Here is a 21,564-nt window from a genome sequence, read left to right on the forward strand (position 1 = left end):
TCAGTGGGAAGTTGTGATTCAGCCCACAGCCACATATAGAGCCAAGTCTCGGTACATTTATGCCGAGGCCCGAGCTGCGACCTCTCTAAAAAGGAGAGTCAGCTGCTCGTACGCGTAGAGTCCCTGCAACACCTCCAACGATCTCAGCCAGCCCCTCCACCAACTGGCCCTCTCTGTGCCACGCCTCCTCTCTCCGCGTGCCCTTTAACCTTCCTGCCTCGGTATATATAGTCTGTGTGACTATCACAGTTCTCCTGGCAGCCATCATGAAGGGTACAGTCTTGATCTGCTGTTTCCTCTCCCTGCTGCGTTTGCAGGCCACAGCAGGTAAGACTATAAGTACGCATCTTTTTTCTGGTCAAACATCTGGTGGATTCCTCGTATTTTATGATGGGTGGTGCGTTTTGGGCCACCATGTGTTTGTCTACAAATGCTGCTGATGAATGAAATGGTGGCGTAAGTGTAAATTAGAGGCTGGTTTAATGAATGTTTGATTGCTCTATTAGCTTGATCAGAGACCGAGACACTGTGATTCAGACCGTTAATGGCCAAAAGTGCAGTTCATTGTGTTCATTGTCGGGGCAGTTTGATCAAGAATGGCTCTGGCTTCAGCAACAGTCATGGGGACACCAGCCGAGGATAGACAGTGACAGAGACAGAGACAGAAATGTAAGCCACCGTGCAGCACTATTTAAAATCTGTCTCAGTTTATAATTAAACCGTTGGCACCCAATACAAAACGGCAGATTTAAGTGTAACTCTTTGACAAACACTAAAATCCCTAACACTTTTTGATGTATGAACTTAAACGTCTTGTCATAAAGGAGAGCAGTCGAGGATCATTCAAACTCGAGTTCAGCCTCTCCTGTGGGCTGACAGCATGTCAGCTGTCCTAACTCGTGGCACCAGCTGATGGAAAGTCTTAGTCTAACTAAGGAGAGAACAGCCACAGCGGGAGCTTGAATGAAGCTTTTTGTCACTCATACCTCTGCATTCATAGATGTGATCTCTTTGCTTCACTCTTGAACTTTTATTCAAGAGTCACTCCAGACTTGAAATACCGACTGGGGGGGGGGGGGGGGGCAACATCTCTTGTGATGATATCCCATAGCATCAGGGATCAATCTCACAGTAAATGTGATTATACCCATGGAGTTGAATGTCCGAGTGACAACAACCTCTCCCAGATTCTAGAAGTGCGGACTGGATCTCCGGGTCTGGACGGGAGCGCTTGGCATTACCCTTGTCTGTCACCCTTGTCCGTCCTTGGGGTGGCGTTCGGCTCCACAGCCCCAGGCCATGCAGGCCTTCATATTCCAGGCTGCTGTCAGGTGTCTAAGATTGGAAGGCCTCCTGAAACCCAACACTGTTCACTACAGTTCCTCCCTCCCTCCCTCCCTCCCTCCCTCCGTCCTTCCCTCCTGACTCCTCACCCTTCCCAGCCCCATGCTTCCCTTTAGATGCACTGCACAGCTGCTGTCACTCTGCACTGTCACAATCGCAATTTATTCCCAGCAGTTGGCCTTATAGGGACATGCATTCTCCAGGCAGGAGGGGCCGGGCTTTTAGCTGCAACTCATGCCTTCATAGACCCCTTTCTGCAGGCCCATGCATCTTTTGGTGTCTCTAAATCTACTGCATGTGCATACTATTGATTGTTTGTTTTTTTGCTGCAGAGCACACAGGAGTTTTTCACTCCAATACCTGCAGGTTATGGACAAATTATGAGAATCATGAACTCTTTGCCGCTCAGCGTGCAATGATTTGTGTTATCGATCGGTTGGATCGATGTCAGGAACTCCATTGAAGTAGCTAACATCGCAGAGAGGAGCACAAAGGGTAATCTCCTTCCAAAGGAATGTAAAATTGATTTGCTATCATCTCATCACGGGGTGTCTAGCAGCCCCCGGCTGTGCACATTTTCTTGTCCAAAAAGTGAAGACGTTAATGTTTTATCCGAACACCATAGTGGATTTTGTGAGAAGTACAGCTGAAAGCAGCAGCTACACATTGATTTAATAATGCTGCTGCTGATGTCTCATCTCTTAAGTATGAGATATATATCAATGTATCAATATAATTGTCTAATTTTTGATGAAAAGCAAGGACGCTGAGACTTTGGAAATTGTAGACATGATAGAAGGAATCATTTTGGTATAAAAAACAAAACCCCTTTGCATTCCTCTGCGTATGGTTAGACATCATTAGGCTCTGGTATAGCAGTGTGAACACACCTTCAGGTCTAGTCAGAAAAAAATAAAGGAGCACCAGAAAGTTTTCTAGCATGTAGGGCAGCCTATATGACACTGCACCACGTTTTCTCCATTTAAGGGCACCCATTAGTGTGCTACATTTCCTTTTCTCCAATGGAAGGGTACCCCAGAGGCCACTCTATCATGTTTTCTCTACTGGAAGGGCACACTAGAGGTCACTTTATCACATTTTCTCCACTGGAAGGGCACCCTAGAGGCCACTTTATCACATTTACTCCACTGAAAGGGCACCCTAGAGGGCACTTTATCATGTTTTCTCCACTGGAAGGGCACTCTAGATCGCACTTTATCACGTTTTCTCCACTGGAATGGCACCCTAGAGAGCAATTTATCATGTTTTCTCCACTGGAAGGGCACCCTAGAGGCCACTTTATAATGTTTTCTCTACTGGAAGGGCATCCAAGTGGACGCTTCATCATGTTATCTCCACTGGAAGGCCACGCTAGAGGCCAATTATCACGTTTTCTCCACTGGAAGGGCATCCAAGAGGGCATATTTGCTGCTTTTCTTTCGAACATGGGGGCACCAAGCGGGGCAGCCGAATCCACCAGTGGTCTAAGGCTTGTTCTATCTGCCAGGCCTCATCTGACTCTGCCATAATATTTCCTTCACAGTCATTTGCAGGTGTTAAATAGCCTCCATCTTTCTTGGCAAAGCAAGGAGCAGAGGAAACCTGCGGGTTTCATGGTGGTGTGAATGGGTCACCGTGCGTTACATGACCGACCTGGCTCCATGATGCCGCTCGCTTGTCATGTAGGCGTAAACACGGGTTGCTGTAGTAATGGCCGGGTTATTATAAGGTTGCCAGAAACCCTACACTAACCAGGTCTTGTGTGAATGGGGCTGACCGACCAAGCGAGGGATCGAATCCGTGCTCAGTGTCCGATATCATACGTGGTGTTTGAGTGTGAAAGGGGGTTTAAAAAGCTGCTAATACAATATAAAAATGCCATTAGTGCAAATGTAATTACAGCATATTGCTCAGAACCTGAGAGATTTTTTTGTTTCATATATATCACAGCCCCTTTGGGACCTTGATTAGTTCTTCACACTATGTGTTTATACTTAAGTGGTAACACGATCCACCCTCGATACAGTAAAGACATCTTTGGCCTCCTCACTTTGCAGAGGGGAGACATGGAAATTTAAAAGGCACACGTGATCCCCACCGCTGACGGTATGTGGCATGTCTGGGACATCCCTACGCTGGTGGTAGTAGTAGAAGGGACGCACCGGTCACACCCCTCCTTAAAAGACAAACCCCCCCAGTCCCAAGGGCACCTGACGTCCTCTCCTGGCTTTCAAACAGGAGAGCAGGGATAGAGGCGTCAGATAAACACCTCAGGGTGAAGTGCCTTTGCCGTTCCTTCGCCTTCCTTTGAGCCTGTCACTCAACTAGCTATGTGTCGAGTTGTCAATGACCCCTTAGAGGACTCACAATCCGGATGATGATCTGTAAGGGCCAGTGGCAACCTGAAAGTCACTGATGTTTTATTTGGATCTTGAATGTAGTCGGTCTTTTCACGTACATTAACAGGACATTGTGTGAAAGTAAAGTACTTGTTATTTCTCGTGTAAAACGCCTACAAAGATAATGTTTCTTATTTGCCAAGTATCTATTTGAAACATCCGTGAGCGGTCCTGGTACAGTAGCTCTCACTCGCTCGGCCTGTATATTACACAATCAGCTCTAAAGGGATGTGGATGTCTCTGACTCTCCACACTGACTAAAATAGGAGCCAACCATTCTGCCTCCCCCCTCCCTCCTCTCTGTCCATCTTCTGACCCATTGTGGGTCTATTTTTGACTATGGGGAGTACTAGCTCCACGCGCTGGGCCACCTGTTGCCATCCATGGCCTCTTCTTCTCACCACGCCCTGCACAAGCTCTGCTGACCCTCGCTAGAGGAAGAATCATGTGCATTTTTATGGTTTACCTTCTAACGTGTGCAAGAAATTTTGTTTAATGCAATTTATATCCTTTGGTATTGTATGTAAAAACTGTTTAAAGTTTATTTGAAACCGATGCCTCTCCGTGGACCTTTCCAGTGGAACCCCCTGGCCTTTAGTTAAGGTTTCCTGAATCCCCCCGTGCTCAGGATAAATCCTCTGACCGGGGGGGTTCCAGGCCTGTCGCCCTCATCATGTTCATAATTCAATTTACCTCCACTGTGCTGCAAGCAGAACATGATCCTGGGGTTTTACACATACACACATATACCTAATATACACAGTGTAAATGCACAGGACTTCAGATACACACGCTCATGTCCACATAAGAACATAATGCACATTAGGGTAATCCCTGGCTGTATGATTTGACTACATTAATAAAATGTTTTTATGTAGTTCAGTAGAACTTTCAGCTACAACACTGGTTGAAATATGTGCTTATGATCTGTCTGAATTAGTTGCTCAAGATATATTCTTTTTTTAATTTGTCTCCTTTTCATTTGAACTAGCTATGTATTTGCATGCTGGATAGTGATTGGCTCCACAATTTGTGATTGTGTGAGAAACCATGCTGTTACCAGTTGCAACCTCCGGGTCTGAAAAGTGAAACCAATGCCTTAAACTTGCATTCTTTCTAACAGCCAGCAGGGGGCGACTCCTCTGGTTGCAAAAAGAAGTCTGATTGTATAGAAGTCTATGAGAAAATGAGCCTACTTCTCACTTGATTTATTACCTCAGTAAACATTGTAAACATGAGTTTATGGTCTCAATCGCTAGTTTCAAGTCTTGTTCAATACAGCATGATGTTCATTTAGAAAATGATGGTCCCTTTTAGAGTCAAATAGACTAAAAGGGATGCTTTAGGGCGTGGCTACCTTGTAATTGACAGGTTGCTACCACGGCGTCGTGCGGTCTGGGAGTTGTCCGTGTTTTCATCTTGCAACTTTAACCCTTTCACAGTGTGTTTTCAGTTCTTTAAAGTTAAATATACCCTTTTTAGTCACCTAAAAATGTCTTATTCAGTGTTGTATGTAGCTCCACCCTCTCGTGTCACTTCTGGTTGCAAAAAAACAACATGGCGACAGCCAAAAGGCCAAACTCAAGGCTTCGTCCACAAACCAATAGGTGACATCTCGGTGATTATCTATGGCTGTTACATGCACAACTCATATTTCAGGGGCGTACGAAGCCTTCTCCCCTCAGCATAGTGATGTGGAAAATGTATTTATACTTATATTGATCTTTATAGTAAAGGTGGTCTTTAAACTTTAAAGCAGCACATTTGCACAGAAGTTTCACACTTACAGTAGTTGACCGGCATTCCTTCCGTTGATTGAATGGCCTCCACATAAGGACCTATAGTTGAGGCATGACTTAGTCAGCCGCTGAGGCCGTGGCGGGCTTAAATCACCCAACATTCCTACTGGATGTCCTGATGCCACCAGAATGTTTCTCCAAAACTGACGGTTGTGTGGCAACGGGCTCACTGAGGACACACGGCCCACGGACGCAGATGTCCGGGGTTCAACTCCCCTGGCGCCTGCAGGGTTAAATTTGAGCGCTGACGCAAGGCCCGCCCTCCGCGGGCAACACTACCTCTCTGATCTTCGTGGACCGCCGTCCCGGGGCTTCCATCAGGGATTGACTGGATTGGGAGGTGTTAACACTGCCGCAGCAGTTAAGGCCCACTCAAGAGGCTTGTGTTAAAAGACTCAACTCTTCTGAGTGATGAGTCGAGTTACAGAAGCTTTGAGTGTGAGCCGCGGGGACGGGACTCGTTCAATCATCCTCAGTGTCCTCTGAAAGCTGACTTCTCTCACATCTCTTCCACATTGTGTGCCAAATCTTTACCCCGTGTTTTTTTCAGTTGACTTAAATTCCTGTTTTTGCAACGTTTCTATTTGACTGGGTTTGACATGTAGCTAACATGTGCCACTGTGAGTGCGGCAGGTTGCTAAATGGCTGCCATGTATCACAGATGATGTCACTTACTGCTGTTTCTAAAGGTCATGCAGGCAAAAGCAATTTTGCATGAGCATGTAGCGATCACCTGACCTCCAATTGCTGATTTTAAATGCCTTTAATTCAAATTGTAAGTGGTATTTCTATTTCATTCGACAGTGCACTGAGTGGAATGGCACTATGAGCTCACATGAATAAAAGGATGAACCCATTTTCTGGTATACATCCTCTTTTTTTATCACCCCGCATCCTACCGTACCTCCTTGAAAATACTCGATAATATAGACCAAACTTGAAGCTTTAAATACGCAGTGACGGATATAGATCAGTCACTGAAGCTTTTTAGGGATTGCAGTATTATTACTCACAGCCTGCTTTATTCTGGCTGCTAACCTTTTGGTTTCTCTTGTTCTCGCACCGCGCTGGGAGCAACATTACACAGGCTTATTTTTAGCAGGTTGACTCGGGGAGCATCAGCGGTGCTGCGCTGTACCTTAACCAGCAGCGTGTGTCACTGCTGCCACACTGCAGCAGAGCAACTGTCGGGGTCTCAATTAAAGCCTGAGCCATATGTTACGATTGGGGGATCTTTTATGGTCTTTCCATTATTGTTTACCTGTGCACATACTGCACTGAAATGCTCCTTTTGGCTTTCCGTGGTGTGATATGCTTTCAAATCATTTGATCGATATAAAGTGCTCCCTGCATTTTTGCATGAATGGAGAAACCTTTTATCTCTGCCTCAGTTGTCAGACACCTTTATTTACCCCAGTTCATTTTACTGAATGTGAATATATTTCTATTTTCAATATCATTGGTTCATTCATTTAAAAAAAGAAAAGAAAAGCAGTTTGCTTCTGGCTTGTAAACAAACATGCCTTAAGATGATTTTACTTGTCATTTGATGCACCATCCGTTTTGGCAAAAGCAACGTGCCGTTCTGACTCTTGGCCAGAAACGCTACAAGTCATTGACCACATGGCCGCTGGCTGTGCTCCAGGTTAGGCTGCAGGATGCCGTGACAGTGCTGCCCTCACATTGATTTACAATATAAATGTTTGCGTAGACAAAAAGCCATAAAGTCTAATAGGGGCAATTTAGCACCATGGCTGAAGACTAGGAAATGTGCAGAATGCCAGCAATGAGGTTAGCCTGTTGTTGTATAGTCCTTTTAAAGTTAAGATTCCTACACTTATATTAATAGGTTACATACGTTAAAGAGGTATTTCACCGCTGGAAAGATGTTTTTTTTCATAAAACTAGGCTGTCTAGGCTGCATATATTTTTTAAATTGGTGCCACATGACCAGAGAAAACAGAGGAAAACGGCTGTAGTATTTTCGTTCGCTCAAAAAGGTAGAAAACTTCAACACCCAGAATGCACTAGGCTCGTTGCCGCCAGCGCCACACCGAGGGCACTCCCCCCGGGCCGCTTCTAGTGGCTTCGGCTTGACCAAAGATTCTGGTGCGTCTAAATATTGCCGGTAAGGCTGGAGGAGGAAAAACTTCTTAGACTACGTCAGTTTATGTGCAAATATTCTGCAAAATGGTCACTTTGATTATGTCTTTTAAATATTAGCATTAATAAAGGTGATAAATCAAAGTGGAGGAAACCTTGTCAACGTGAATGGCCCTATCTAGAGCCAGTGTTTGGTTTGTCCGTTCGGTGAAGAGGACCCGCTCCCTTTGTACTATAGATATAAACGGCTCATTCTAAGCTAATGAAAACATGATTCTTATTTTCAGGTGATTATACACTAATGAAAACATACTTATTAATATTATATCAAGCCAATAGACCCCCCATAAATGCTACACATTGTTCCTTTAAGTAGTATTTGAAAGGACTTGTGTTGAAGTTGCTGAGAGTGGAGTAATGGAGAATATGTTTATATGACATTAGGCCGTCACATCTATCAGATCAATATGCTGAAACAGAACAAAGTGACTGAAGAAGGGAGACTATCTGACAGCAGTGTACATCAAATTATCAAAGTTTTATCCCTATTGTCTAAGATGTCTGCAAAAAAATATATTTTACCTTCCCCCACCGAGTGCTTCTGCTTCACAGCAGTCTGTTTTTGATTTGTGATGAGCATTGCAGGCATTTGCCACAGTCACCAGCTGAGATCAGAGGGTCGTGCCCTCTTCAACAGCGCCAACTATTCGTGCTTTCTGATCCTCCATGCAAGCAGGTCTGTTCATCTGAACATGCTATAATATTAGTTTTATAAGTCTGCAGAGCTGAAAATGAGAGGGTATGCATCTGAGGAGGTTATATCAAACTCAAATATCTTGTTCATTTGTTTCCTGTGCCAGTAAACTGAATTTAACTGGGCTGCGCTGACAGGAAGTATGCCGATGATGTGTTTATATAACAAGATCAATATTCAGATCATGCCGTGTGTTTTTACTCAGTCTGATTTACAATTTAATGACTGCAATTAATCATCCCTACACAGCTGCTACTGTCGGCTTCAATAACATGCTGCAAATTCCTTTTAAAATTCCCCAACAACTCTATTAAGGGAGTGTCTGGTAGCTCGGACACACGGACCCGTAACCCTTCAGGGACATGGAAGTGTGAACCAGGGAGACTTCCCCGCTCATCCTATATATAGCTCATAGCCGTAGCAGGTTTGTCTGGAGCAGGGCAGTGTGGGAGGCGTTAACGGGGAGGCCTGGTCCTGAGGCCTGGACACACAAGGGCAGGCATCACGGCGCGATAAGTCGGTGATAGGCGGGTAAATATAGAAGAGAAAAGACACAGGATTGCACATCATTGTCTCATCATGTATATTAGATGAGAACACTCAGTCCAGTTCTCCTCCCAAAGTCCATAATGAAACTGGGGAAGTCCCTCTCTCTCTCCCTCTCTCTCTCTCTCTCTGCCTCTCTTATCTTTGCTGTTGCTATAAAGCCCATGGTGATGCCAAACAAATGTCTATGTTTATTTTCAGCGATTGCTCTCTAAATTTAGAGCTGATTGTACTAACAGCTGAGATCTGAGCGATCCGATATGTTCCAAAGTGGACATGACACACTGGTGAGCGGATATGTTCTCTCGGATTCACTCTCTCACACACTGTGGGGGGGTGAGAAGAGTCAACACAGTACGTTGTGGGGTGCAAAAATGTAAGCCACTTTTGGGGAAAAAAATCACCAAATGTAATGTATGCATATTGAAGCAAAGTCACCCATTTTTTTGCATAGAGAGCCAAAGAATGCGGAAGCCCTGAAAGGCAAGCGAGGAAAAAAAAAAGTCTAAATCTAAATAGTTTTCTCTCCTGTGTTTATGACTTAAGAACAGCTGAAAAAAACGTTTTGCCAGGATAATCTTTCATTTGTTTCATCTGTGAAACATGTAGGTTTTCACACTTTTCACCTGTTTTCACCAACTCCGTCTCACTCTAAACTTTCAAATACCACAGATTGGGCAGCGCCCCTCGGCATTGGAAACCGACGCACGGAGTCATCCTTTAGCAACAGTATGTGACGAACTGGGCTTTCAACTGTCTCCAATGTAAACCCACTCGAGGCGTTATTTGACGGTCGGAGCAAGTGACGTAGGATTAATAGCGTGAGAGTCCGCTAAGGGCGGGCGGGAGGGAACATAGACATATATACATACATGCCACATTGGACGCTTCAGCCCGTTGCAGCGATACGTCAACGTGGGAGAAGAGAGAAAACAATTTAGATCAGACTTTCAGGGCTTCCGTACAAGAAACGATGAACGGAATAGGATATTCCTCTGTATAGTTCCAAAAAATCAGGAAAATACATTTTGATTCTTTTATTTCCGCACAATTAACATTAAAACTGGTGGATTTGTAGCTAGTTATGGCCGGACACAATCATTTTATGGGTGCTATCATGCAGTAAGGGTTTGTATCAACGGTAAGACGGAGCAGAAAAGACGATGTAGAAGAGTCATTTGGTGCATGTGGCTGCAGAGAAAGGTTTAATCATGACAGCTCAAATATCTGCTGCGTCTGAAGTTGCTACTGGCATCCAATGCAAAACTGTCACCCGGTGGCTTATTATCTGTGCGTCACACTTAAATTCCCAGCAGTGGTGATACATAATTGAGACGCAGGATGTATTGATTGGATCCAGAAATAGCAGCACCTTTGGCCTCCGTAGCTTTATTGAACATGTAAGACTGGCTGTCATCAGCAGTATGAGCTTCATAATGAAACTGTCACCGGATTGGCCACCTGGGTCCATCATTCATGTTATCAGATCATTAGATCATAGATCACTGAGGACTTGAACCGAGTTCAATTTTGTTACTGTTGTTTTTACAGATGAAGAAGAAGAAGAAGAAATCATCTCCGTCCTCAGGGACAGATCTCACATCGACGAGACGCTGCGGCTCGCAACTGAGGAAAAATCCGGAGACTATGCAGGTGAGGATGAAAGATTCATCAGATGTGGTTTTTGTAAAGCTTTGTGCTTGCTTGTATCTGACAAATTGAAGTCAGCTCAATGAAGCACGTTGAATACTGTCATATCCTTTGAATCTCTTACACTGATTTCCTTTCAGCTTACAGATGTGTTCCTAATCTTTAATTATTTTTATGCAACACATAATGAAGGAAGGTGGTTGGTTGTTAGAGTTGAACAGAAACATGTACCAGTGACTCTGAACCTGGGGGTCGAGACCCCTTGAAGAGGTCACAAAGTAAATCTAGGGAGTCATGAGATGATTACCAAATTAGGAACGATAACAAAATAGTTTGTAACATTACATTTACTTATCTTAAATTGGGAGGTACTGGATATTTTCACCTTTCCAGACCTCTAAAAATGATTTAATTGGGGTCCCAAGCACGTATTGCTTCATTTTAAGGGTCATAAGGCAGAAAAGGTTTGGAGCCTCAGTTCTATTATTTAAAAGTAAGACATGTTCCAAAAGAGCTGGTAAAGTGCAATTCGTGCCCTAGAGACTTGTTTCCCTCTCCTTCTTCACCATGGCCTATCAGATTGCCCCCCTGCCTGTTTTCTAACATCTTTATCATCCTCTCCTCTCTCTATTCTTCTCCTGTTTCTACAGCGGCTCTACAGAAGTTGCGGAAGATCTACCACTCATCCATCAAGCCGATGGAGCAGGCCTACAAGTACAACGAGCTGAGGCAGCACGAGATCTCAGGTACCAACCGAGGCTTCGGCTACGTCTGCATTTTTGTCCTGATGTGTGGGGTTTTCTTTTCTGTTTGGGTTGCTTTGGTGACTGATTCGTTTGTACAAACACAGTCATCCTCACACCATCAACCAATACATAACAGGATTTGTTCATACTTTTTTTTGATTCTTGTTATTATCTTTCTCCGGGCTCTCTAACTCTCTGTTATATGAGGGTAAGGACAATAGAGGGCTGCAAGAATGAATCCTAAATCCCGGAAATGAGTTAGCACCTTAGCACTTCTGGTTTCCTCGTCTCAAAGTCAATGGGTTTTTGGTATGTGGTTAACACAAGCTTAACAGATTTCAATGTTTTGTTCTACGATATGAAATAGGTCAGTAAATATCCCTCTCATGAATTTTGAAATTTTGACATGTCTTAAAAGAGGGCGATAGCTAACAAGTGGCTAAATGAGACTACTAAACGCCATCAGGCCGACTAGCACGACTTTATAGCCGCGCTCATGCGACCGCTGTGTAGTTAGTTTATAGCCTAACGTTAGCTTTTTACTTCTGGTGATTGCATTTACGCTTCAAAGATCATAAAAATGGTGTTCATTTGTATAGATAGATAGATAGATGGATAGATAGATAGACTTTATTGATCCCCGAAGAGAAATTGAGGTGTTACAGCAGCAATTTACACACATATGACACAAGATAAGTTAAAAAAACACACTGTATTTACAAATCTCTATATACATACCAACTACTCTACTTTAACCTAGATAAAAGAAATACAAAATACAGTAAAACTAAAGATATATCTAGGAGAACAACAAAATGTGGAAGTATCATAAACGTGTGTTTGCCACAGAGTTTATTTTCTGCAATAATCCAAAACCAGTGGATGAATCCCTTTGGCTTTCTGTCGAGGGAACCAGGGCGATGCTTACTTCCTGGTTGACCTACAAAAATATGTCATCCCTGCAGCACTCTGTATATGTAGTCATATCTCTCCATTCACTTTAAAATATTTCTTCCCCTTTTATTCTATTACTTTACATCCTTTTTGTTATGTCCTTGTTTGAGTTTTTTTTAAATCAGTGTACACTGTTTCTTCACAATAACACTCAGCTGCACACTGAAGTGCCGAGAACAAACTCTACTGTCCCACAATAAAATAAAGCTCGCCCTCTTGTGGCCCTTTAGGCTTGGCATGCATGCAAACTTGTCAAATGCCTCTAAAAGAACATTTATTTTTTGTAAAATAGGAAGTTTACCGTATCGCTCGACCACAAAGGCACACCATCCATTTGTAGACGGACATGTTTGACACGTTAGGTCAAATATGGGACTAGATTCCCACCCATTCATGCACACTGTTACTCTACCCCTCCCTGTTGCTTCTAGAGACCTCACACCCTCACTCCTCACTCTCCTCCACCTCCTGTTCCCTCCACTCCTCTGTACTCCACCCTCTCCTGTCCCCTATCCCCATCCCCTAACAGCCTACCCCGGACGAACCCTGGGGGACTCATCCACAGGTGGGTGTGGGCGGGGCTTACCCGTGCATGGCACTGCTTGAAGTGCTCAGCCCCCTTCCTCCCCCCTTTCATTTGTCCTCATGTGTGAGTCACTGCACTGCTCTCTGTGGGTCAGAAATGTCAAGCACTTTGGAGCGACAGCTGATGTAACAGGACAGATTGGGGACTAGTCAAACTGATGCACAGGTGAAAGGTTCAGCTCATACAGAGCAGAGCAGCAGCAGTTTTATACGCTATGTGGATCAAAATGGATTCACGGTACGTGTCCACCTCCTCTGTCTTTTCCACGCTCCCCATTCATTGTCTGTGTAAGCAGCCGTGCAATCCATTCTGATGGCGTGGCGGCACGATGTGAGAGACGTCACGTTGGCCGCTCCTCATTTCCATAAAGTTGAGGTCTAGGCTACTTTCTTTAAATTTTAAACTAAACATCATTGATCCAAAATAAATACAGATTCAGCAACTGCGGGGCTTATTTCTCGCATAAAATGTTTTCAGAAACACATTTTGTTGAACTATTTTCGTGCTATAAGAGAAAAAAGTTTCCAAACGAGCCACTATATTGGTTCCGGTTTGAAAGCTGGGCGCAGCAGCCCACGAGGTACAGTGTTCGTCAAGTCAGGTACTTACGATAAAAAACAGCCCTGTGGACACGTACCATCACTTTTCCTTCAAAATTTCAACCAAAACTCCAATTCAATATCAATGAATTAAAAGGGAAGAAATGTAAATAAAAAGGTTTATTCAAGAAATTTTAATATTGTTAGTGTTGGCTGCACGTTATCTACAGCGTTTACAGAAAGACCAAGTGTTAAAGCTGCAGTCAGTAAGGAGGGCACACAGGAACATGATTTTTTTCACAGATTATCCATCTCATGTACTACTGTAAGGATATAGTGACAGTTTTATAAAAATAACTTTTTTTTTAATCATATTTGCTCAAAGTTTCCAGCTGCAGCTTTAAGTTGTAGGATATAAAATGTAAAATATGAAGGGGGTTGCATGTGCAGTTCCGGCTTTAGCAAAGGACACACAGCAGGTTTGAGGAACTTTGCTCTTTATTTTTTTATTTTTTTGTTATCATTTTGGAATTGGGGGGTGGTTATTGCTTTTTCTTTGTTTCTTTTCTGATGATAGTTTCAATTTTTTTTTCCTTTTTGATATTTGTATCTTCATCTTCTTCGTTCAACTTTGGACGAGTAGGCTATAACAGAACTTTCCAGCCCAACACAATGCCCACTCACAACACACATGGCAGCTTGTTATGAGATACGCAGCTTGCTCTGAAAGCATTGCCCCGTTGAGTCTTATGTCAGACGCTGCTTTGACGTGTGTCACTGAGATCTGGCTGCAGCATTTTGATGACATTTTTCTTAAGCTATTAAACAAGCACTACAGCTTCTTTCTTTTCATTTCCTTTACAAAATCCTGACGTGCTTCTACTGTAAGTATAGTTCATCCCAAAAACAACATACATTTTGGATGGATTGTTGTTTTGGTTAAACTATCCTTTTATGAGGCGCAAAAGGAAAAGGAGGCTGTAGCAAACATGGGCTTCTTTTGGCAACAGCTCAAACGGGTCCCAAGTTTTCTCACCTTTTTCTTCATCATTTTGATTGATGAACTCGAGAGGTTCTTTGTCATCGTTTAGCCATCCTGCTGAGATTTTAACCACCGTTGTCTGTCCTCGCCCAACAGATGGAGAGATTACCTCCAAGCCCATGGTGCTGTTCCTGGGACCCTGGAGTGTAGGAAAGTCCTCCATGATCAATTACCTCCTGGGCATGCACGACAGCCCCTATCAGCTCTACACAGGTATGTTACACACATCTTTCTTTTTAAACTATAATCCAATAAGGATTAAGTAACCCTGAATAGCCATCATAAATCTACAGGACCATTAGAGAGGCAGTTATCTAAATGTTACAGGATTGAGTGTGTAAGTGCAGGGATGTCATTGTGGCAGATAGCATCACAGAGGTTTTGTTGAATTAGATTCATGACATCTTAAGAAGGCTCAATAGTGATCTCTGGCAATTTAGTGCCACTGCTGGAATATGATATTCATAACTATGTTTTCATTAGTGTATAATCACCTGAAACTAAGAATCGTTGTGTTTTCGTTACCTTAGAATGAGCCCTTCATATTTACACAGGGAGCGAGTCCTCTTCACGGAGTCCGCCATGTTTCTACAGTAGCCCAGAACGGACAAACCAAACACTGGCTCTAGAGAGAGCCTTTCACATTTTTACGTTACCTGAAGGCCACCGTAGTTCTCTGACTCGCTTGTGAGACTCCTGCAGGGTACAAAACCGTGGTACCGCCGTCTGACATCCGTTGCTCCTAACGTAGAAACTCTGCGGCTTGCGTTACTGCAGTCTTGGAAAAGGAGGAATGAGCGGAGGGGTACTCAGTTGGTTGCAATCTGCAACCACAACACTAGATGCCGCCAAATCCTACACAATGTGAAAGGGGTCACTCATAGTGATGAACGGATGATCGGCTTTGCAGAGCTTTATAGTGCGTTTCAGCTCGTTGTTTAGCTGTCCGACACGCAACTTTACTGTTTCAGTTCACTTTATAATAAAGTCATTTTCAGTGAAAAAATCTCTAACTAGCTGGTGAAGATATTGGAGCATTTAGCAGCTAAAGACAGATATTTCCCTCAGCAGTTGGTAGAGGCCAAAAACAGAGCTAAAAAAGAGTGAATATTTGACTTTCGTTCATCGGGTGACCAGAAACATGACTCCAAATTAATGATGTTGTTCCATAACTGCTGGATGTATGAATATGCAACTGTTTGTTAACAGGTTTGCCTTATCAATTTAAAAGGTGATGATATGCCAATGTTGTGTCCATAAGAACAACATCAAGAAAATCACTAATTGCAGGTTTAGCCATTTCCCCAGTGTATATACATCTCTGCCTAGCTCTATTCTGATTTTCTTTCTTTAACGTCTCACAATCCGTTTCTCTTCTTGTTATTATTCTTGCTCATCTCTCCCTCTCCATGAATTTGTCTTCAGGAGCTGAGCCTACTACCTCTGAGTTCACTGTAATTATGCACGGGGAGAAGATCCGCTCTGTGGAGGGTATCGTCATGGCAGCAGACAGCTCTCGGTCCTTCTCTCCCTTAGAGAAGTTTGGCCAAAACTTCCTGGAGAAGCTGATCGGTATTGAGATGCCCCACAAGATGCTGGAACGTGTGACTTTTGTGGACACACCAGGAATCATTGAGAACCGGAAGCAGCAGGAGAGAGGTAAAACAGAGACCTTCCGTTTGCAGGTTTTCACATTGCAACTCAGTGTGTCTAGTGGTTAACTTGTTCTCTTCTTCCGTCTAGGCTATCCCTTCAATGATGTTTGCCAGTGGTTCATTGACCGTGCTGACCTGATCTTCGTGGTGTTTGACCCCACCAAGCTGGACGTTGGCCTGGAGCTGGAGATGCTCTTCCGGCAGTTGAAGGGTCGCGAATCCCAGATCCGCATCATCCTAAACAAGGCTGACAACCTGGCCACCCAGGACTTAATGAGAGTCTACGGAGCGCTCTTCTGGAGCTTGGCTCCCCTCATCAACGTGACCGAACCCCCCCGCGTCTACGTCAGCTCCTTCTGGCCATACGACTACGCACTCGACACCAGCCGTGAGCTCTTCAAGCGAGAGGAGATCTCCCTCCTGGAAGATCTGAACCAGGTGATTGAAAACCGCATGGAGAACAAAATCGCCTTCATCCGTCAGCATGGCATCCGCGTGCGCATCCACGGCCTGCTGGTCGACCGCTACGTCCAGACCTTTAAAGAGAAGATGAGCTTCTTCAGCGACCCTGAACTGGTCTTCAAGGAGATTGTGGACGACCCGGACAAGTTCTACATTTTCAAATCCATCCTGGCAAAGACCAACGTCAGCAAGTTCGACCTGCCCAACCGCGATGCTTACCGCGACTTCTTTGGCGTCAACCCGATCACCAACTTCAAGCCCCTGACGGCTCAGTGCTCCTACATGGGAGGCTGTCTGCTGGATAAGATTGAGAGGGCGATCACCAATGAGCTGCCCGCCCTTCTGAGCAGCATTAACTCCGGCAAGCAGCCTGGCCTGTCCTCCTGCGAGGTTACTGGCTGTGGTGAGAAGCCAAAGAATCGCTACCGAAAGAACTGAGGAAAACCAAAATAACTTGAGTGGGGGAAGTAAGAAGAGAGAAGGGGTCTGGTGGAAGCCAACCCTGCTTTTGTCAGAATGCCTGTATTGTTGAGGAGACAGAGGAGAGGAGATTTGTTTTTTTTCCTTAGGTGAATATGGGGAGATGCATTTAGGGACTGTGAGAATGAGGAAGATAGAGGGAGGGAAGGGTCATTGTTTGATAAGGCAGCTTAAGGACACAAGTGCTGAAGAAATGAGAGTTTTGTTAAAATACACACTCTCCTCTCTCCCTTGCACAATCACAGTGGACTGTCTGGGATTTTGGGGTTTGGGGGAAGTAACGATGTGAAGAAACACAGAAATTAAAAAATAAAAATTGAAAAATCCTGAGACTGAAATCAGTCAAATACCAGCTCCCTTGTATGTGAATAAAATGGGAAAGTGGAAACAGGAGTTGCAAATTTGTGTTGTAAAATCTTGAGAATTGCATTGCAGAAAGTCAATTCCATAAGCTTCAGAAGCTGATTTTGAAGAAGCCTTTTTGTGGGTGCTATACGAAGCCTTTGTGTTTGTCATCCAAACCTTTTGCTTTTGACATTAGATTATCATTAACATTGCATGTTAGATCTTATTTTAACAGATGCATGCATTTCCTGCTAACTATAACTATTTCCTTGTGTAACTGAAAACCTGAACCAACCCTGCCGTGCGACAAATCATTTTTTCTTTTTATACGCTCATCAGTCCGGGTTGTTGACAACCTGTGAAATGAGCACTGTGATGGAAGCAGAGGTCAGGGTTCAAGGGTCAGAGTCTTCACAGCGGGGTGGGTAATGTTCATTCTGCTTCACTTCTTAACTGTTCTTACTGTTTCTGTTTGCGTCTATAAATTTGCCAGTCTTTGGCAGAAATTCAATACTGTGTTATGATTTTTTTTTTTTCCTTGAACGATAAGCTTCCCAGCTTTTTTTTTTTTGAGCTGAATGACCATAAAAAATAATAATACATGAAGGAAGTTTGGATTATAGCTGTCTCTAGACATTTCTTCTGCAGGATAGGAAGCTATTTATTGATTTTTCTATGTAAACTCTCTAAATGGGCATTGAAGTAGGCTGTGTATGTGTACTGAACACCTCCGGCTATACATTTTTACAAACAAAAAGTGGGCTGGAGGTAAAGGTAAAGTGGAGGACTCATGAGTTGACCCCTGACCTCTGTGGAAAGAAGCTGTGCATTCCAACACCCATACTACCATACTCTTTAGTATGCCAGAAAAAGATTTAGTATGTCCCAGTACATAGTGGCTTTGTCCGAAATCGCACACTATTCACTACATACCCAGTATGTGTACTATCGTTCAACACACTTTTGTGTGAATGAACAGTAGTTTGTATCTGTTCGGACGCACTGAGCAGTAATTTACGTCGTCACTTCCAGAGGGCCTCCTTGCCGGTTGGAGACGCGTAACCATGGTAACCTGTGCCAAACCTCATGTGACCAAAACGACTGTTTGTGATAATCAAAGTCTGAATTAGCCTAAATTAAATGATATATTACGCAATATTATATTTATTATTGATGTTACAGAGCTGTCCGTCAACGTCCGTTGTCGTCACTACTGCATTGCATTGTGGGATGTTTATGCCGCCGTAGTGTCCAGCGTTGCATACTGTAATATTTCACCGCAAATAGTATGCAATTCACGTAACTATTGGTTTCATACTAAGGTTTCAGACATACTAAAATATCTCACATACTGTTTTGGCGTACTAAACAGCATGTTAGTGTGGATTTTCGGACGCAACCTGAATGTCAAATGCCAAAAAAAAACAGGATGTCCTACTACTGTATCCAGCCAGCAGATATATATGAGCAAGAGGGTCAAAGTTCAAGATGCAATGTTGTGACAAAGTGGTATGTCTCAACTGTATGCAGTACAATACGCACTTTGTAAGGGCAGTTGCAGTATGTACTAAAAGGTAAAAAGAAATTTGGAACGCACCCCAAGACCCGAGTACTGACCTATAGAGCCGCAATGGTTTTGCTATGACACATGTCATAGCTGCAAACTCTTATGTAAGCCTACCTCAGTGAACTACCCAGGAGCATGGCATGGTAAAATTGCTTAAAATAGTTTGACATTTTGGTTACACTTCAATCCAACACCGGGCTACTTCTTGGCCGGGCGTGGTAACTTAGTTACCATGGGTTGCTATGCAACCAGCGGAATCTCCAGGAAGTTACTGCGGTTGGCCGTGAAGAAGAAGCCCGGCACATATAACCCTTCCTAAGACTTTTACACTGCGGTTTCTGTGCGGTATAAGCAAGCCAGATATAACGAGGTGAGCTTTGGAAGACATGAGAAAAGAACAGACATGAAACAAGCTACCAAAATGTCAAACAGTTGCCTAAATAACCAAAAGATAAGATAAGTAGTAATAGCCTAATGTTACCTAGACTTCCAAAAAGTGAACTCATGGACAAATGCACTTCCAGTTCCCTCTGTGTCCTCCCTCACTAACCCCATTGTGAAGAGTGCTTTCCCTGAAGCTAAAATCTGAAGCATAACAACAAAAGAAAACTAACAAACACACACATTTGCCTAATTTTCTCTGTTTGTTTGAGTGCGTGTGCTCCACTGGATGTGTTTAGTATGTTGTACACTGCAGATCCAGAAGATGCCCACTAGAGAGTGCTGTGTAAAAGTGTAAAAAGTTCTACAGACCACTGACTACCACTCATCATAGTGATAGGGTGATAGCTTGGGCTAATGACGTTGTGTGGTTGTGCTTTTTGGTATATTTCAGCATCAGTTATTTTAATGTATCTGTGAATTAGATCTGGAATGGATGTGTGTCCCATTAAAGTAGTTGTTGATTAACTTTTTTGTTGTTTTGGTATAAAAATTTGAATTAATCTTGGCCCAACTTTGGAAGCTTGATCATCAAGAATAAAGATTTCTGATTGACTAGGTAGTGAAACTTTGTGGTTATTGTGATGAAATCCTTATCAGGTGAGACTCAAACAAGAAAAAAGACAGATCAAAACTTGTACAAAGCTAATTTTCTTTTTCTCTTTCCGTCTTGTTTACAGCTCTCTTTCACAACTCTGCCTACATTCATGTCTCAGTCTCTTTTCTTTGAAGGTTCAATCCCTCACTTTTGGATTTGAAAGGATTTATGGGTTTTATCTTGTAGCTGCAATGCACCAACAGTTTGTCGTGACTGGAAGTGGGGAGGGTGTGTGTGTGGTGGATGGATGTTTGGGTGTGAGTGTAGTTTTGCTAGTAGTGCGCACCCATACACACTGACTTAAATCTACACATGTTTCTCTGTGAGAATATTTTTACTTTTCATCAAGCATGATTTTGCATAGATTATAGGGAGACTGCAAATTGAAAATAAAGTTCATAAGTACTCAAATGCTAAAACAGTCTCTTATGCATAAATCAAAGACACTGGGGCTTTGTGTAAAACACTTTTTTTTTATGACCTGCACAAAATCCTGCTTTATGAACTTGTTTTAAAAACAAAAATATTTTTTACTGTAAAGAATATCTTTGAGATTTTAGGCACAAACAAAACAGACATAGGCCGACATGTTTGCTTGTTAGATCATAGCTTTGCCTTTTGCCAGGCCGCTATAGAGTGCTCCTGGGATGACGTATTTTTGTAGGAAAACCAGGAAGTTAGCATCGCACTGTGTTCCCTCAACAACAACAAAAAGAAAACAATGGGATTTATCCATTAAGTTTTGGACTATTGCAGAAAACAAGCACTGTGGCAAACAAATGTTTAAGATCGTCTTTAAACGAACTAAGGTCACATGAGCGTGAGTTTACGCAACAAGGCTGTAAAGGTGCACGAGTTGGCGTGATGACGTTTAGTAGAATCATTTAGCCACTTGTTAGCAACCACCTTTTTAAAGAAACTTAAAGGCTTCAAAATTACAATGCAGAGTTAGCATTGTAAGCTTGTTTACGTAGAACTGGCAGGTTTCAAATCGCAAAATTTACTCTGCAAAAGTCTAAAGAAAAGTCTAAAAAGAGGGATCATTTACACTGAACAATGCAGTATCCAATGCGTGTGATACATGTTTGTTTATTTGTTTTCTATTTAACCTTTATTTAGTCAATTAAGAACAAATTCTTGCTACAGGAATGAATCCTGAAACCCGGAAATGAGTTAGCATTTTAGCACTTCCAGTTCGAGTCGGATATTTACTGACATGTTTTATATCGTAGAACAAAACGTTAAAATCTCTTCAGCTTGTGTTAACCACAGACCTTATTTCAGGCATCTAACTAAAAACCCATTGACTACCAGACGAGGGAACCGGAAGTGCTAAAATGCGAACTCATTTCTGGGTCTCAGGATTCAATCCTGTCACACTCTATAGTAAATAAGAATGAGTTCTTAATTGACTTGCCTGGTTAAATAGAGGTTAAATAGAAAACCAATAAATAAACATGTAACATATGCATTGGATACTGTATTGTTCAGTGTAATTGATCCCCCTCTTTTTAAACTTTTCTTTAGACTTTTGCAGAGTGAATTGTGTGCTCT

General features: G+C 43.0%; 1 protein-coding gene across 3 annotated transcripts; it reads left to right on the forward strand.

The window, feature by feature from the left end:
- Positions 1-208: 208 nt before the first annotated feature.
- srl (sarcalumenin) lies at positions 209-19,967 on the forward strand. Of its 3 annotated transcripts, none has more exons than XM_074656660.1 (7): positions 209-327; positions 10,497-10,598; positions 11,246-11,341; positions 12,825-12,860; positions 14,559-14,675; positions 15,888-16,121; positions 16,206-19,967. In XM_074656660.1, exons 1-7 carry the CDS (start codon positions 267-269, stop codon positions 17,015-17,017), a joined length of 1,458 nt encoding a protein of 485 aa, XP_074512761.1. In that variant the 5' UTR covers positions 209-266; the 3' UTR covers positions 17,018-19,967. The 3 variants fall into 3 exon arrangements, with proteins under 3 accessions (XP_074512761.1, XP_074512760.1, XP_074512762.1); XM_074656659.1 differs by having other exon boundaries at positions 239-339; XM_074656661.1 differs by lacking the exon at positions 12,825-12,860 and having other exon boundaries at positions 239-339.
- The last annotated feature ends 1,597 nt before the right edge of the window (positions 19,968-21,564 follow it).

Source organism: Sebastes fasciatus, chromosome 13, assembly GCF_043250625.1.
Source record: "Sebastes fasciatus isolate fSebFas1 chromosome 13, fSebFas1.pri, whole genome shotgun sequence".
Lineage (NCBI taxonomy): Eukaryota > Metazoa > Chordata > Actinopteri > Perciformes > Sebastidae > Sebastes > Sebastes fasciatus.

Coding starts and splice junctions, on each gene's coding strand:
- srl (XM_074656659.1), top strand. CDS start 267: ATGAAGGGTACAGTCTTGATCTGCTGTTTCCTCTCCCTGCTGCGTTTG. Junction 10,599..11,245: donor AAAATCCGGAGACTATGCAG/GTGAGGATGAAA, acceptor CTGTTTCTACAG/CGGCTCTACAGAAGTTGCGG. Junction 11,342..12,824: donor GAGGCAGCACGAGATCTCAG/GTACCAACCGAG, acceptor ATCCCCTAACAG/CCTACCCCGGACGAACCCTG.